Source organism: Cotesia glomerata, linkage group LG5 (genome assembly GCF_020080835.1).
Source record: "Cotesia glomerata isolate CgM1 linkage group LG5, MPM_Cglom_v2.3, whole genome shotgun sequence".
In the NCBI taxonomy this organism is placed as follows: domain Eukaryota; kingdom Metazoa; phylum Arthropoda; class Insecta; order Hymenoptera; family Braconidae; genus Cotesia; species Cotesia glomerata.
In genome coordinates, this window is record NC_058162.1 from 8,120,910 (window position 1) to 8,137,183 (window position 16,274).

Consider the following 16,274-nt stretch of genomic DNA (forward strand, 5'->3'; position numbering starts at 1 on the left):
CGCGAATTCTCCAAGATCTTCTGAAGATCAAACACGAGCTTATTTTACAATAATAATTATTACCTGGGAATATACCCTGTGCAAATTTTCCAAGACAAGTTTTTTAAGTCATAATGAAAGCTTAAAAACATTCTTACAATTATGAAAATTAATTTAGCATGTATTTAATAATTTTAAGAATTTTATAACAAATAAATTATGGCAAAAAAAATTGACATGTAGAAATTTTTAAAATAAGTGTCTATTCACACGTAACAAAATCCTAATAAATTCACGCTGTGTGAATATAAGGGCTTTTACACTCACGCAGCGTGGATTTAATGGATTTAAGGCTCTTAATTTACATATTATTTCGAGCTCTCCAAGTTCAGAAAGTTAGCTGTTTTATAAGTTTTTGAGCTCTTCGAGCTCAAAAGTCTGATAGAAGTTTAATAAAACAATATTTTTTGAATTTTCAAACCACAATAACTTCTGAATGAATGAACCAATTTTCACACGGCACTGTTTTCAAAATTTTTAAGATTTTGATGTATAGGGGGCATTCCACGCCAAATCGGATAGCATTCTGCCTTTGCATCTGCGATTTTTTTGAAAATTTTTTATGTTATAGTACCTATTGAAAAAGACCTCCATGATTTTTTTTGCCCAGCCGTTTTCGAGATATCAATTTTTGAAAAAAATCGCTTTTCTTTTTTTCAAATGTCTGTAACTTTGCGAAAAATGGGCCAATCGGGACGTTTTTTCTTTGAAAATTTTTGTTGTTAAACACACTTTTAGGATATAAAATCAAAAAAAATTTTTAAACTGTATTTCTATAAGATTTTCAAATTTTGACTTTAAAATGTTGATTTCCAAAAAACACGTACTGATGGATTTTCTTGAAAATTTTTTCTAAAAAACTGTCAATTATCCCCCAACTTTTAAGCCTAGTCCCTTAATGGGCAATCGATGGGATCCATTTTTTTCCGATTTTTCAAAATTTCAAATTCCAACTTTTTGTAATGAAAAATTTCTAAAAAAATTCTATGCTCAGGATTTACCATAAATAACTTACTGACACAGTTTTCATCATAATTATTAAATTTTATTTACACTAAACGATTATTATTATTTCACATTTATTTCCTTACACGTTTAAATATTTTATAAATACGAGATTCACTGGATGATGAAAATTCTTTAAATCGCAAAGTACTATCTTTCGGAACGATAGATTTTGAGAAATTTTGAAAAATCTCAAAAAAAATAAGAAAAAAATTTTTTTTGAAAGTGGTTTTTTTGGAATAACTTTCAAACGGCTCTATCGATCAACTTCAAAAACTAATCCGCCTTTAAGCTTGAAAAACCACGTTGATCGCCAGCAAGCTGGTCGAAATCGGTCGATTCTGTCGAGAGATATCGTGAACGAAAGAAAACCGAAAAAAGTGTTTTTTCGGGATTACTCCGAAATTTTTGGTTCGATCAATTAAAACCTAAAAATAACTCATGAGGATGATAAAACTGCGTCGAATGTCGCCAACCGCGTGAAAATTGGTTGATCCATTCAAAAGTTATTGCGGTTTGAAAATTCCAAAAATAGTGTTCTATGAAACTTCTATCAGACTTTTGAGCTGGGAGAGCTCAAATGTATAGAAACATTATTTCTTTGAACTCAGCGAGCTCAAAATATCACATTAATTATATTTTGAGCTCGAAAATCTCAAAAATGTCATAAGTACAATTTTAAGCGCCCAGGAATGGAATTAGCGGGAAGTTTCAGGGATGGCCTTTAGGGTGAACCGTTTTTCGAATTTTTTTTTTTTATTTTCGTCTATTTTTTAATAACAAATTATCCGCGATTTTTTTAGGTAAAATCACGTTTTCCACTTTCAAGTACTATAAAAAATAGAAAAAAAAAAAAAACTTCTTCTTTATTACCTCGAGAAATATATCCCCTTCAAAACGCATATCAATATTTTTGTTTCAGATGATCCGGTAACGAGTTATAATGTTCATCGTCAAACCCCTTTTTTTCAAGGCGCCTCTGGAGATTCAACGTCACCGGCTTATGTATTAATATTTTTCATTGAAAATTTTTTCTGACATATTTCAATAGTTGTACAATAATATGTAATTAAATTTAATAAAATTACATCACTCATATTACTGCAAAAAAATCATAAAAATATGCTTCTTTTTCGCTTTAAAAACCCTCCCCCCCCCCCCCCACCCTTAAGCACTTAGATATGGAATTAGCGGGAAATTGCAGAGATGGTCTGTAGGGTCAACCGTTTTCCAGATTTTTTACGTATGAATAGACATGTCCATTTTTGAAAATAAAGTATGCAATTTTTTTAAAATAGTTTTGTGGAACAAATTTTTTTGTTAAATAAAATTAAAAAATTGTGAATAGAGACTGCTAACTTTAATGACATTAAATTTAGTTGTCACTTGACAATTTTTTTATTTTCTACATGTCATTTTTTTTTGTCATAATTTATTTGTTACAAATATTTTTAAAATTATCAAATATTTGCTAAATTAATTATTATCTAACTTTAATGTCATTTTACAATTTTCAGCTTGGAATTTGCTGCTTCAAATACTCGAGTAGGGGAACCTGGGGCTCGAAGGCCCCCCTGGGGCACGATGGCCCCCCTCAAAAATTAAGTAAAAATTTTTTTTTTCATTTTCCCTTAAGTTATGACCTCTATAATGTTTTTATGATATTTTGAGCCAACATGTGATATGTGGGGCACAATGGACCACTCAAAAAAAAAATTGTTACGAAAAAAAATTTTTTTTTTCAAATTGTGATAAATTCGTGGTAAAATGAATTAGAAAAAATTTAATTGAACTGAAAAATTTTACAAACAATTTAATTATACAGGGGAGAGTGGTACACGACGGTCTCTGGCATAACGGCCCCTCATAAATTTGGTAAAAATTTTTTTTTCCATTTTCCGTCATGACCTCTATGATGTTTTTATGATATTTAGGGCCAATATGAGATACGTGGGGCATAATGGATCACTCAAAAAAAAATGACAAATTTAAAGAATTCATTATTTTAGACTTTTTCAGGTTAATGAATCAGAATGAATTTAATTAAACTGAAAAATTTAATGAAAAGTTGAATTATGTAGCTTATAAAAAATTGAAAACACAGTTTTTTGAAATAAAAACAGTAATAACTATATTATTAATTATTGATCACGGTATCCTCTGCACCAGACAGAAACCTAATCTCAAAAATTTATCTGAATTCCTTCAAGGATGTCTTACTTTGCGCAATTCATATTTCTAATTTTGAATTAATAAAAATATAAAAAAAAAGGTCTGGTTCAAGATATTATGTATTTTAAAAGCTCAATCTGAAAACTCAACCTGTGATTTCAATCAATGTAAACTAATGTAACCAATTCATTGTTAAATAACATCTCTATATTTTTTCTTGTACGTAGATTTAAAACCTCCGAGTGCAATAAAAGAAATTAATTATATTTTTAACTAGAATCTATTTAAAACTAATTAACAGCTAAACAATGAAATTTATAATAATTTTTTAAGACGTTAATAAAAATTAAGCTTTGAAAAAAAAAAAAAGAATCTAAATGTTCGATGATTAGGAAATCACATTGAGAGATTTTAATGAATATACGATTATTCGTAATGATCACAGACATATTCGTCAGAATAATTTTCGCCAATACCTGTGCAAGAATCATAAGACCATTTATTACAATTTTTACATTGAATCCATGACTCTGAGGACTCTGAGGAAAGTCTATAGCAATAAAGATAATGGCAATCATCATTTTTATATTTTAAATGTTTTTTCTTTTCAAATTTTTTGGTTTTGATTTCGTTTTATTTTTTTTGTTCAATTGAGGTTTTGCTTCATGTTGATTTTTTTTTTCTGTGAATTCTCAGCGATACTCAAGACTCGTAAGAATCGTAGTTTTCCCTCGACGACGTTTTTTGGGAGGAGAATCTCTAAATTTTTATGGTAATAGATTTAGTAAAAAAAAAAATTTTTTTTATATGATTTTTTGGGGAGGGGGCCGTCGTGCCCCAGAAAAAAAAATTTTTTTCGATTTTTCGCAAAATTTCGATTGATTCGTTCGAAATAGATGGAAAATATATGAATTTGATGGTTAAAAGCCACAAAAAGAAAAAATCGGCTTAAGGGGGCCGTCGTGCCCCAGGCTCCCTTATTTACTTGAATATTTAAATCTATTACCTGTTTTATTCCAAGCTGTTATGGTAGATATCTAGATTTTTACCTCGGAAGACCAGAGTACCAACCTAAAAAAACTGTTTAAAAAATATCCACTGGGTATATGCGTCTTTCAGACCCAACAAAGTTTTCAATTGTCTTTTTTCTTTTTTCCATAAATAAATAATTTTTTCTCACCTCCGGGCGGAAAGCGTCAATTTTCCTCCCACTGCGCTAAACGAAAATGCCGCTTTCCGCCTCCGTCGAGGAGAAAAATAGTATACACACCACGGGCAGTAAATAAGAAAGCCTCAGATCACATGTTTATTGACCTCGGCTTCGCCTCGGACAACAATTACATGTGATCTGAGTGAGACATTTCTTATTTTACTACCCTAGATGTGTAATATACTATTTTATCACACTAACCAACAAAAGTATCACTTAATTACTGTCACTAAGGGCCAGTTTTTCAATCCAAGATAAAAAATTTTATCCAAGATAAAATTATTATTGCCAGTATATTTATATAAATGAAATATATAGATATATTTTATTATTGGATAAAATTTTTTCCTGGATTGAAAAACTGGCCCTAAAATAACAATCTGTCATATTTTTATCTAAAAATGTAATAATTCACTACAAATATGGAGAAAATTTTTTTCTCGTCCTCTGCTGATCCGTAAGTTTTTAATTTTTCTTCTTTATACTGAAATTTTACAAAAATTAATCATCATTATCGATTAATTACAATAAAATTGACTAATTGGTGATTAATCGATGCATTGTAAATATATTTACAATAAATTTTCACCACAATAATTAACGCCATTTTGTTGGTCCATTTTTGCCGCCATTTTATTTTGGCGCGAGCTTTTAAAAATTCGAAGCAAGCGCCACCTAGAAAAAAAGTTGAAACAATAATTTTTGGATTACATACACTGTATTTTAATAAATTACATATAATAACAAGTAAAATAATTAAGATATATTGAGGTGGTAATTTTTTGGCTAAGCACGAGGTAGTTAGAAATTTGTTACATACTTTGACAATAGAGATTAAAAGCCGCGAAATTGTTGACTTAACAATTAACTAAGTGATTAACCACTGACTACAATAAATGTCATTAAGGATGTACATACTGTGACATAAATATAAATACTAATACACATGTACATATAAATAAATTACACATATATATTTTTTTTACATAAAACCAATTAACTAATTAGTTAAAGTTTAATTAAATCAGCTTGTTTAAAATGTACACGTCAAATTTATCTAAAATCGTACATTTATTTACCTACAAAATACCTCATAAATCAACCTACAGTATTTTAGTACCAAAAAACTGTAGACTTATAAATAATTCCGCTAATAATAACAATTTCCACTGTAAAAATAAATACCGTGATTATAAAAATAAATTTAGTGTTTGGTTCGTTGAACAATCAATCGTAATTGCGCGATTGTTCTGTCGTCAGTTCGAGTACATAGCTGCCCAGCGTGTTAAACGTAGTTTGAAATTATATCAATTTTATCCGTATTTTTGGGAAGATTTATTGTTTAAAAAATTATTTAAATTATGGCGAAAGTGTAAAACTAGAAACAGCAAGGAATTTTTAATTAGTGCTGTTGGTGTAAGTATGTTTAACTGGGATGAAGAGCGTATTGATGACCAGGAGCTTTACAGGTAAGCTTTTGCCTAATTTACTTTTCTTTTTTTTTACTTAAAAATTGTTTGGTTGATTTTTTGTTAATTGGTAATTTTTTTCTTCTAGTTACGCTGGTGAAATAAAAACAATTCATAAGCTACGTAATACCACTGTAGTTTGTGAAAATTGTCATCTGAGATTAATCATTGATAAGAAACAACCTGATGTCACGTATTGTACATGTAATAAATCAAAATCCATCAATTCAAGTGGTAAAATTAATGAATTATATGACAATTAAAGTAATATGCATACGTCTATTACATGTACTTAAAATAGTAGAGAAATGAAACTGAAATCAGTAGACATTTTAATTTTTTTTTTTAATTTGAAAAATCAATTAGTACAAAAAATATATTTACAAAAATTTTATAAATCATTTTTTAGAATTTCTACATGTGCAAGTTTTTGTAATAATTTTTTTTATCATAGTTTATTTCTTTAAAAAAATCTCAAAAATTATCAGATATCTCTTAATTTTATTATCATATAATCTTATAAAAACAGTAAAAGCAAAAAAATTTAATGAATAAATTAGTGCTAAAAATGCTTAAAATAGAATTATAAAATAGACTAATAATTTACTCAATTTTCCATGGAATTTTTTTTTCATAATTTATTTAAAAAAATAATTCTAAAATTTTAAAAATGTCTCTTAACGTCAGTATTATAATATTGACGTTCTAACTAGCAAATTGTTTAACTCCATTTTAGAAAATCTTCCATTTGTACGAAAAAACAATTAGTTCAAAATTTATTATCACTTTAAAAAACAATTTAATATCTAATAGAGGTATAATAGTTTGGTTTGGATCATTCAAATAATTTATAATTAGACTATTGCTACATCAAAATGTTAAAAAATCACCCTCTAAAAAATAAGGAGTTAGACCAATTGCTAATTAGACCGTCGATATAATATTTTTTTTATTAATTATTTTATTGAAAGTACTCAATTTACATTCCATTTAAAAAATTTATTTATCAAACACTTGAATTTATAAATTTAAAAACAGAAAATATTGAAAATGAATGGGAGCCATTCATCGAAAGACAAGATATGATAATTTGGCGGAGAGAAGAACCTAATACTGGTGGGATGTATGCGTACAAAGTGTTTGGTACCTTTTCCGATGTCAGTGCTGAAGAATTTTTGCAAGTACAAGTCGACGTTGACTATAGAAAAGTCTGGGATCCAACGGCCAAACAATTGGAAATTATCGATACTGATCCAAAATCCTTGTCCGCCAAAGATCATCGTACTGATATCATTTACTGGGAAATGATATGGCCGGTAATAAATAATTTGAATTAAATTGTTCAGTCGATTGTTTAATATTTTAATTATTTACAGAGACTATTTTCGAATCGTGATTACGTTTACCAGCGTAGATGGGTTTTGGATGAAGAAAAAAATATTGTAGTCATTGTCAGTCGTGTTACTGATCATCCAGATGCGCCTGATAGACCTGATACTTATAGGTAATTAAATTATAGATAAATTTAATTGCATGAATGATAAAATAATATTTTTTAAATTATTGTAGGGTTACTTCGTATTGGTCGTACATGGTAATAAAACCGTCTACGAGTTTTAGCGAGCCAGGTATTGAATTTGGGTTGACGTATTTTGACGATCCTGGTGTAAATATACCCTCTGCTGTTACTGCGTGGGTCGCATTAAGTGGTAATTTAATTTTTTTTTAATTATTTTTGAGTTACACGCTGAATACAAAAGCAAAAATTAAACTTTATTTAAAAAAAATCTGGAAAACGGTTGACCCTAAAGGCCATCTCTGCAACTTCCCGCTAATTCCATAAATAAGCTCTTAAAATTGCACTTATGACGTTTTTGAGCTCTTCGAGTTTAAAAATATAATTTATGTTATTTTAAGCTCTCCGAGCTCATAGAGTTAGCTGTTCTAAGCTTTTGAGCTCTTCGAGTTATTCCAAAAAAACGATTTTTTGGAAATTTTATTTTTGAGATTTCTCAAAATCTAGCAAACCGAATAGATTCAAATTTTCATGAAATTTAATGGCAATGATACTCTTTCGATCGCCACCTATTTCGATCCGATCGGCCGAGCCGTTTAAAAGTTATAAGAGGTTTACACACACACACACACACACACACACACACACACACACACACACACACACACACACACACACACACACACACACAGCCGCACGGACACCATCGCGGGAATAGTCAGGGAAGCTTCCTGTGACCTTAAGACGTCGAGATCTGATGAAAACTCGATTTTCGCAAAACGGAGTAAAACCAATAACTTCCCGAATTTCAAAAAATTTTCAATTTTTTTTGAGGGAAGTTAAAAATTTGTAGAACTTTCAATCCTGGTTCAGAATTTTAATAAAGACAAGAATATTTTATATATAAAATTAATCCTAAATATTTTTGAGTCTTTATTAAAATTCTGAAGCAGGATTGAAAGTTCTACAGACGTGCTAATTTCTATCTACAAAACAATTTCAAATTTGGATTGATCTCAAAACTAATTCATATTTGTGTCAAAATATGAATTTCAATCTTAAATTTATTTTGAATCAGAATTTTTTTTGTACGGGGTAATGACACAATTACCCTAATAATTTGAACTCGATTGACCACCTATAACCCAAGATGAATTCAATTAAAAATTGGATATTTAATATTGATTGTATACGCTCTCTGCAGTTTTGTACCAGTTTCTTAGTTATAAAAAAAAAACTAACTGTCAGAAGCATTTAAAAAACTGACAGTCTTTTAATGTAATTGTGAGTTTAAAAAAAATAAAAAAAAATTTTGATCGTCTAATTATTTATAAATAACGGATTAAAGTTCAACAATTTATGGAAAAGTATATATCTACGAAGTCGGACAGAAACAATTGTATGGGTTGCGTCTCTACAGGTTCAGTCTTGCGTAAAAATGATGGATTACTTAGCTACGAGCTCATATACTTTTGCGGCGCGAATAATCTCTAATTTTTTGACAATATTGTACCACGATAACTACCTTAATGCTAAAAAATTTAATTGTAGTAGAATTTTATTTAAAATCTCGACCAATATAAAATCTTTATCAACATCTTTTGTTGTATTTAGCATGTAAAACTTACCTTATGAAATCATATAGATTTAATATTGAATGATAAAAAAAAATAATTTGTTTGAATGTATTTAAAGGATTACCCGACTTCTTATGTCGCATGCGACAAGCTGCCAAGGATTACAAAAATTATATTTGCATTAAAAAACAAGAAGATTTGTTATCTGCTAGCATATTAACAGATAAAGACGAAGAAATCATTGAAGCTGAAGATAATAATTCTAATGACAGCAGTAAAGTTTTGATGAATCTCGATGGCGCTAACTTTGCTAGCGAATCAAATATCGTTAACGTCGATGCTAAATTAAATAAAGCTCACTCTCACGAATCATTGTCAAACAATTCAACTATTGAAAGTTCGGCCGCTAATAATGATAATATTGTTTATTCCAGTAATAATAATACTAATAATAATAAAAATAGTAATAGTATTAATGGTAATGATAACAGTAGTAATAGTGAAGAAAGTGCAACTAAAGAAAGTGACAAAGATTTAGAACAAAATAATGAACAAGAAACCGGCTATTTTAGGTATTTTTTTTTAACGAAATTATTTGCATGACAATTGTATACATTTTCGACGCGTGACTTTACTGTTAGCGACGAAAATAGATGAGATTTATTATTTTCCCGCCATAAATTTTAACTTGAGATAAATACTGTTGAAAATATAAGATAGTACAAAGATTTTATTTATTCGTATATAAATAATGATAATCTTTGATATTTTTATTAAGATTTGATTGATTAAAAGTTACCGTAGTTTTCAAAACAGATACAGAGTAATTTGGTTTAAATTTATCAATTATTATGTTATATTTTAAAATTTATTTTGAATTGAATTTATTTTGATATAAAGAATTATATGTTGATTGTCTTTGTTTTTTGATTGAATGTGTACATAATGATAATATTTGTTGTAGTTGGTGGTTAATTAAATTAATTAACTAATTATGAATGAGCGATAAATGTATCGAGATGTAAAAATAATAATAATAATAACAAGAATAATTATTACATAAGTAAACAGTAATTTTATTATTAATGTTCAATCCAATAATACAAAAATATTCAAAATAATATTATTACTAAAGTAGTCTTAGGTTGCATTTGTAATTCAAGAATTAATTCATTTAATTCACAGTAATTAATTACGAAAATTTTCCGTCTTTTTATAGAACAGTTTTAACTATTTTTTATAAGGATATTTTTAATTCAGCTTTCGAGTATTCCTTCCATGTCATAGCATTTTTTTTTAGCCTGCCAAAAGTATGTAATCCATTAATTATTGCCTTAACATTGATAATCATATAAATATAATTCATTGATAATAATTTAAATTGACTAATTTATACAAAAGTTCATAACTAAATTCATTATTTATGAACATTTTTTTATAAAAAATAATTAAATTGATTTATTTTTAAGTAATAAAGTTATCTCGTGGTTGATGATAACTCAGTATCCGTAATTCGGAAACACTCTAAATAATTAGACTCGTTGAATATTCAATAAAATTTTTTTGATAAAACTAATTGAATTTCAACTTTGTGAAGCCATTTTTAATTAAAAAAAATATAAAACAATTGACTAAATAAATAATTCGCGGCTATATATAATTGATTAAACTTAAATTTTTAATTTTTTTTTTTCAATTCTAATCAAATAAATTACAAAATTGTTCAAATTTTAATTACAAAAAATATTTCATTTTCATTTAAAAAAATTAAAAAAAAAAATTTCAACCCTAATATTTTTTGTACCCGCGAAAAAATATAAAAAAAGAGTCACTAAATAATTAGACTCGTTGAATATTCAATCAAATTTTTTTGATAAAACTTATTGAATTTTAACTTTGTAAAGCCATTTTTAACTAAAAAAAAAAAAAAATATAAAACAATTTACTGAATAAATAATTCGCGGCTATTTTTAATTGATTAAATTTAAATTTTCATTATAATTAAATTAATTCTTTAAATTTTAATTACAAAAAATTATTTAAAAAAATATAAAAAAAAAAATTTTTTTTAGCCCTAACATTTTCTTTGTACTTGCGAAAAAATATAAAAAAAGTGTATAAATAATTACAAATATTTAAATCCATTGAAATTTCTATAAAATTTCATATAAATTACAAACCGACTCGGTTATCTAACAATAACATTAAACAATTCCAAGTATAATAAAAATACTTGATATGAACCCGTAGTATCAAAAGATATTAAATTCTCAACAGTTTATCTTAATACAAATGAATAATAAACGTATCACAAACTTTGATTATGATCGGAGGAATTAGAATCATCAAAGCAACTTACATCAACACTAAAGAAAATGTCATCGTCTTCCTCGTCAATAATAAACGTTAGTTCATCGGGAAACATTATCGGCTTAGACCGAAAATCCGCGCAGTCTTCTTGATCGTGACATTTTTGATACGCGATTTTACTTTTTAAATCCGCGATCCAGTAAACGTTATTGCTCTTATGCTGTCTTCCGACATTGGCGCAGTACCTGTAACAAGTAAAACCAATTATAATAACTAATTATTACATCAACAATATCAATAACTCAACCATCAAACAATAATTACCTGTTGCCAATTATTTCATACGTGATGATCTTCCTATCATCAAAATACTTAGAAACTCTAATTGTTCCTGGCTTAACAATGCCCATAATAAATTTATCAATCGCCGGATAAGGCGAGGATTGGTACTGCTCCCGAGAAGCTTGTGTGAAACTTCTAAACTGCGTGCTGTCATACTTGGTTAAATCAGCAACAATATCATCACTGAGCTCGAGCAGCTGAAGATTATCCTTGTCCGGGAAATAACTAACCAGACTCTCTAAAAATATTTCAAGCTCTTTGTCGCGATTTTCGGTGATCGGCTTGAATTTGCAGTCCTTGGCTCTCACCAAATGAGACATTTTTCCCCATTTAGTAGCCTTGTAGATGCGAAAGTGTCGGTTGCGCGAGTAGACCGAGGTGTCGATGAACAATTTTCGCCGCTTTCCCGTTTCTATGAACAGTTCTTCCAATTCCTCGCGCTTGAAGTAGCTCAGCACGTCGTGGAACGGAACTCCGTCGGTGTTTATGTAGTCCTCTATTTCAGCGCAAATCGACTTCATGAAACGACCTGCGTTTATGTTGTCGTGGAAGGCCACGTCTTTCAGCCGGAATATCAAGTGCCGGCTGAATTTTACTTTGGTGGTCGAGTCCAGGTTCAAGACGTTCTTCTTGGTCACTGACAGCTCCCAGTGCTTATGGAAGAACGCGATCAAGATGTCGATCAGGGTCTGAGTCATTCGGGGCCCGTTGTGCTCTGGGTTCAGGTCTGTTTGGAATTCCAAGTCCAGGTACAGGCAGCAGGGACTTCCTTCTGGGATCACCTGTAATTTTAATTGGTTTTTATTTATTTGTTTTTTAATATTTCATATCGAGATTTTTATTTTACTTTTATCAATTATTTTAATATTAATAATATAATATATAATTAATATTTTACTTTAATTAATTTTTTGGAGTTTTAAATACAGAAATTTTTTATTTTAATATCAATTGGAGATTTGAGTGTATTTTTTTGGAGTTTTAGTGAATGATTTTACTTTTTAAATGAAAATTCTAACTTTTGACAAATTTTATGAAATATTGGAGTACTAAAATATAAAATAAAATTATAAATAATTATTTTGGAATTTTTTATTACTAAAATTGACTACAAATTTTTTGTTCAAAATAAATTATTATTCTTATTTTTTAACCGAAATACAATTTTGTGAAATTACATTCTAAATAAGTCTTTTTTTGTCAAAATACTCCATTCTACTAAAATAATTAATAAGCTAAAAAAAAAAATTTTTTTTAAATTTCAACTCCAAAATTTTTTACATTAAATATTAATTTTAACAAAAACTGGAGAAAAATTAACTGTTAAAATTTTAAAAGTTTATTTTATCCAACAAAATAATCATCTCAAGTCTCCAATAAATAACTTTTACCAAAAACTTCAATTAACTAACGAAAAGTAAAATGAAAATAAAATTTAAAACTAACAAATAAGTGAAATAAATAATTACCTCATAACTACATCTCCTTTCAGGCAGTGTGCGGTTGAAATACCACCAATAAACTTCAGGATGTGCAACAATAAATTTACGACGGCCATTTGGTTGCTCATAAACAAATGTCAGAAGAATATTAATACTTGTTGATTTAGCATCCGCTAACTGAAGAGCTTCTGCTTGGCGGTAAAATTCAGCCCAGTCTTGCGTCGGTCCCAACAAACTTTGCGGCATACGTTCTTGTGTTCCAAAAGTCATCAAATGATAACTCTTGTTGCGTTCCTCGATATCCTGGATTTTTTTCCTCACCTGGCTGCATGCGCCGTAAAACTTCGTCGCCGGTATCGGGCTCAGTTTTGAGTTTTTTTGTGACATTATTTATTTTTATTTCAAATTTATTAACATTAACACTTACTTTTTACTTTATCAACTAATAAATAGCTTTTGTTTATTTATTTTTTTTTTTAGATAAAATTTCTCAAAAGTAACATGTGATTAACGTCGCGCCAAAATTATGTACACGCTCAACACGCAGTTTTTTTTTTACTTGTAATTGTAAAGTAAACAAGCACGAGCCTGCTCCTTTTTTTAATCTATAGAACATCAAACGTCTGTTAAAAATAAATTTATTCCAACGGTTATGTTTTCTTTCATAATTTTTGTTCGTTTTACAAAACCATGTCATTTTCTTTCTTATCAGCTGTCGTTACTGTTACTAACTTCAAAATAATGATTTTTAAAAATTATTCTAGATGGCGCGAAATTCAAATTCTCGGAACGCTAATTTAGAAATAAAAGAAAAAATCTATTTTCATAATTTATTTATAAATTTTATGTATAAAAGTGGCACGTGGTTTAATCGGGACGATAGATAAGAAGAAAATAATATTGTTTTTTTCTCATTTAATGATTAATTGTTGAATTTTAATTTTAAAGTAATTGAGTGAAAATTAAATTACACAAATAGTGAATTTGAAATAACAGAGGCGAAAAAGTAGGAAGAAAATTTTTCACTTGTAAAAAGAGCGATTGAGTAACGAATTAAATTACATTAAAACTACTGCGGTGAAATAATGGTAACATGTTAAATAACCGAAATGATTTGAAACGAAGAAAACACTGGTCATGTACTACATACATTAGTTTCTTTGATAAATTCACGGAAAAATTTTTTTGCTTAAATTTAAAATAAAATTTTTCCACTCATAAACTTTAATTTAGACTTAATTGATCAATTTTATGAGTTATTGTTTATTGACGCATAATTTTTATTGATGTAATTTTTAAATCAGAAATTATGATATCATTATTTGATTAATTTATTGTCATTTTTAGAAATTTGATAATATATTTAACAGGTAATGATTGCACTCAAGTACCGATGTGTACACTAGGCAAAAAAAATTAATTTGGCTCTTGAGAAAAATTCTTGAACTAAGAAAATAATTTTGGAGGGTTTCATTATCTTGAATCAAGACGAAAAATTATTTAATCAAGTAGAATTCACTGAAATTAGGAAAAATTTCTCAGTTTAGGAATTTTTCAAAATAATTTATTGCTTCAAAACTTTGATTCTTGAATCAAGTGAATTTTTTTTCAGTTTAATAAAGCTTAGCTGAAGTATTGCGTTTACTACTTTAATATGATAATTGATTTCAAATATTAAATATTTTATATAAATATGTCAAGTGTAATTCAATTATTTAAGTACACAGAATAAAAAGTTTACTTGAATTAGGAGAATATTTCGAGAGACTTGTAAGTTGTTTTGGAGCCTGATTAAAAAAAAGTATTGAGACAAAGAAAAAAGTATTGAAAAGAATTGGTTTTCTAGTCAATTCAATACTTAACTTTTCAATACTTTTTTCCTTGTCTCAATACTTTTTTTTTATTCAGGGGAGCAAGAAGACATTTTTTCGGTGCAAAAAAATTTTATTTTAAGAAAATTAATTCTTATTACCCTACTTTGTCTAGAATATTCCATTTCTTTTTTAAAAAAATTACCATTTTTTTATAATATCTGATAAAAAAAAAATCTAGATCCACTTTTTAACATAAAAGTTAAGAGAGTACCTTATTTTTCTCTCAAACAATCTTAATATTAAAGAATATAAAATAATGCAGTTTTCGACTTCTCTTTTAAAATTCAAAGAATGATTCAATTGAAAGAAAGAAAAAAATTAATTCTTCTGGTGAAAATTATCGAAATTCAATGATATAAATAAATAAATAAATAAATAATAATATCGACAATGAAATAGTATTAAATAAATGAAGAAAATAAAAATTAGTAAACAAAGTAAGACTTCAGTAAAATAAGACGACAATAATCTTGATATGATAAAAAAAATATTCGATAGTGATTCAGCGATAGCGAAAATAATTATCATTATGTACGCGTGGATAATCTGAAGGTACGGTCAGTTAGCGTGTGACAATTCCGAAGATAACATTATCCATAAATAGTTTAAACTTTTTTTTTTATTTCATATCATTATCATTATCTAACTAATAAAAATTTTTATTAATAGACTTTACTGGAATTTATAAATAATAAAATTATATTTTATAAGCTTGTGATTGCTTCCTTTGTGTTTAAATTATTTACCGGAGCGGAGTGATGTTTTATTTATTAATTATTAATAATTAATTGTTAATTATAAAGAAAAATGTCGGTTAGCAGTGTTGACAAAAGTTTTACTGTGTAGTGTATAGTGCAGGGGCTGGAATAATTGTCGATCCGTGGTATGGGGCCGCGATGTCTCACGAAAGTAATAGCGACATTGTTAATTACGATAATGTGTGCGACAATAGCGCGTTCAAGTTGTCGAGAAACAAAATTAGCTCGCGACTGTGAAGCACTTTGTAGTAAAAATCAACGGGGCTTCATATCCTGTGAATTGAGAGCTGCCGTTCTCCTTCCTAATAATACATTGTTTGATATTTCTTTGTACAAAGTAATGCCTGTTTTAGGTAATTGTTTTTGTCGTTGTACAGAAACTATTTATTTTTTATTCTTGACTGGATTAAAAGTTACACGGAGAAAAAAAAATAGATTTTATTCCTATGTAGAATGGTAATCATTACTATATGTTACATAGTAACGGAAATTTTTGTAAGAATTTCTGTATAAGTTTGCTGAAAAAAATCTTAGAAATTGTGATAAAAATATGAACAATC

General features: G+C 28.0%; 3 protein-coding genes across 5 annotated transcripts in view; 2 read left to right on the forward strand and 1 right to left on the reverse strand.

Moving 5' to 3' along the window:
* The first annotated feature begins 5,162 nt into the window (after positions 1-5,162).
* On the forward strand, positions 5,163-10,040 carry LOC123265737 (stAR-related lipid transfer protein 7, mitochondrial). The gene is made up of 6 exons (XM_044729616.1): positions 5,163-5,895; positions 5,984-6,129; positions 6,934-7,211; positions 7,272-7,399; positions 7,465-7,604; positions 9,107-10,040. The coding sequence occupies exons 1-6, from the start codon at positions 5,465-5,467 to the stop codon at positions 9,589-9,591; spliced, it is 1,608 nt and encodes a 535-aa protein (XP_044585551.1). The 5' UTR covers positions 5,163-5,464; the 3' UTR covers positions 9,592-10,040.
* A 102-nt stretch (positions 10,041-10,142) lies between these two features.
* Positions 10,143-13,691, reverse strand: LOC123265738 (DNA-directed primase/polymerase protein-like). Of its 3 annotated transcripts, XM_044729620.1 has the most exons (5): positions 13,110-13,691; positions 11,623-12,422; positions 11,348-11,543; positions 10,258-10,289; positions 10,143-10,225 (listed from the first exon to the last, which is right to left on the reverse strand). In XM_044729620.1, the coding sequence occupies exons 1-5, from the start codon at positions 13,467-13,469 to the stop codon at positions 10,219-10,221; spliced, it is 1,395 nt and encodes a 464-aa protein (XP_044585555.1). In that variant the 5' UTR covers positions 13,470-13,691; the 3' UTR covers positions 10,143-10,218. The 3 variants fall into 3 exon arrangements, with proteins under 3 accessions (XP_044585555.1, XP_044585554.1, XP_044585552.1); XM_044729619.1 differs by having other exon boundaries at positions 10,143-10,289; XM_044729617.1 differs by lacking the exons at positions 10,143-10,225; positions 10,258-10,289 and having other exon boundaries at positions 11,096-11,543; positions 13,110-13,690.
* Positions 13,692-15,705: 2,014 nt separating this feature from the next.
* The window catches only part of LOC123265734 (atrial natriuretic peptide receptor 1-like), a 227,678-nt gene continuing 227,109 nt past the window's right edge, over positions 15,706-16,274 (forward strand). The window contains exon 1 of the mRNA XM_044729613.1: positions 15,706-16,067. Coding sequence (XP_044585548.1) covers positions 15,842-16,067 — 226 coding nt within the window. The 5' untranslated portion in view covers positions 15,706-15,841. The remainder of the gene's footprint in view (positions 16,068-16,274) is intronic.

What these genes read in the sequence shown, in the direction of transcription:
- LOC123265738 (XM_044729617.1), bottom strand. Translation starts at nt 13,469, where the DNA reads ATGTCACAAAAAAACTCAAAACTGAGCCCGATACCGGCGACGAAGTTT. An exon ending in AAAGGAGATGTAGTTATGAG is followed by an intron (nt 12,423 to 13,109) that starts GTAATTATTTAT and finishes TTAAAATTACAG; the next exon opens with GTGATCCCAGAAGGAAGTCC. An exon ending in TATGAAATAATTGGCAACAG is followed by an intron (nt 11,544 to 11,622) that starts GTAATTATTGTT and finishes TACTTGTTACAG; the next exon opens with GTACTGCGCCAATGTCGGAA.
- LOC123265737 (XM_044729616.1), top strand. Translation starts at nt 5,465, where the DNA reads ATGTACACGTCAAATTTATCTAAAATCGTACATTTATTTACCTACAAA. An exon ending in AAAATCCATCAATTCAAGTG is followed by an intron (nt 6,130 to 6,933) that starts GTAAAATTAATG and finishes ATTTAAAAACAG; the next exon opens with AAAATATTGAAAATGAATGG. An exon ending in GATAGACCTGATACTTATAG is followed by an intron (nt 7,400 to 7,464) that starts GTAATTAAATTA and finishes AAATTATTGTAG; the next exon opens with GGTTACTTCGTATTGGTCGT.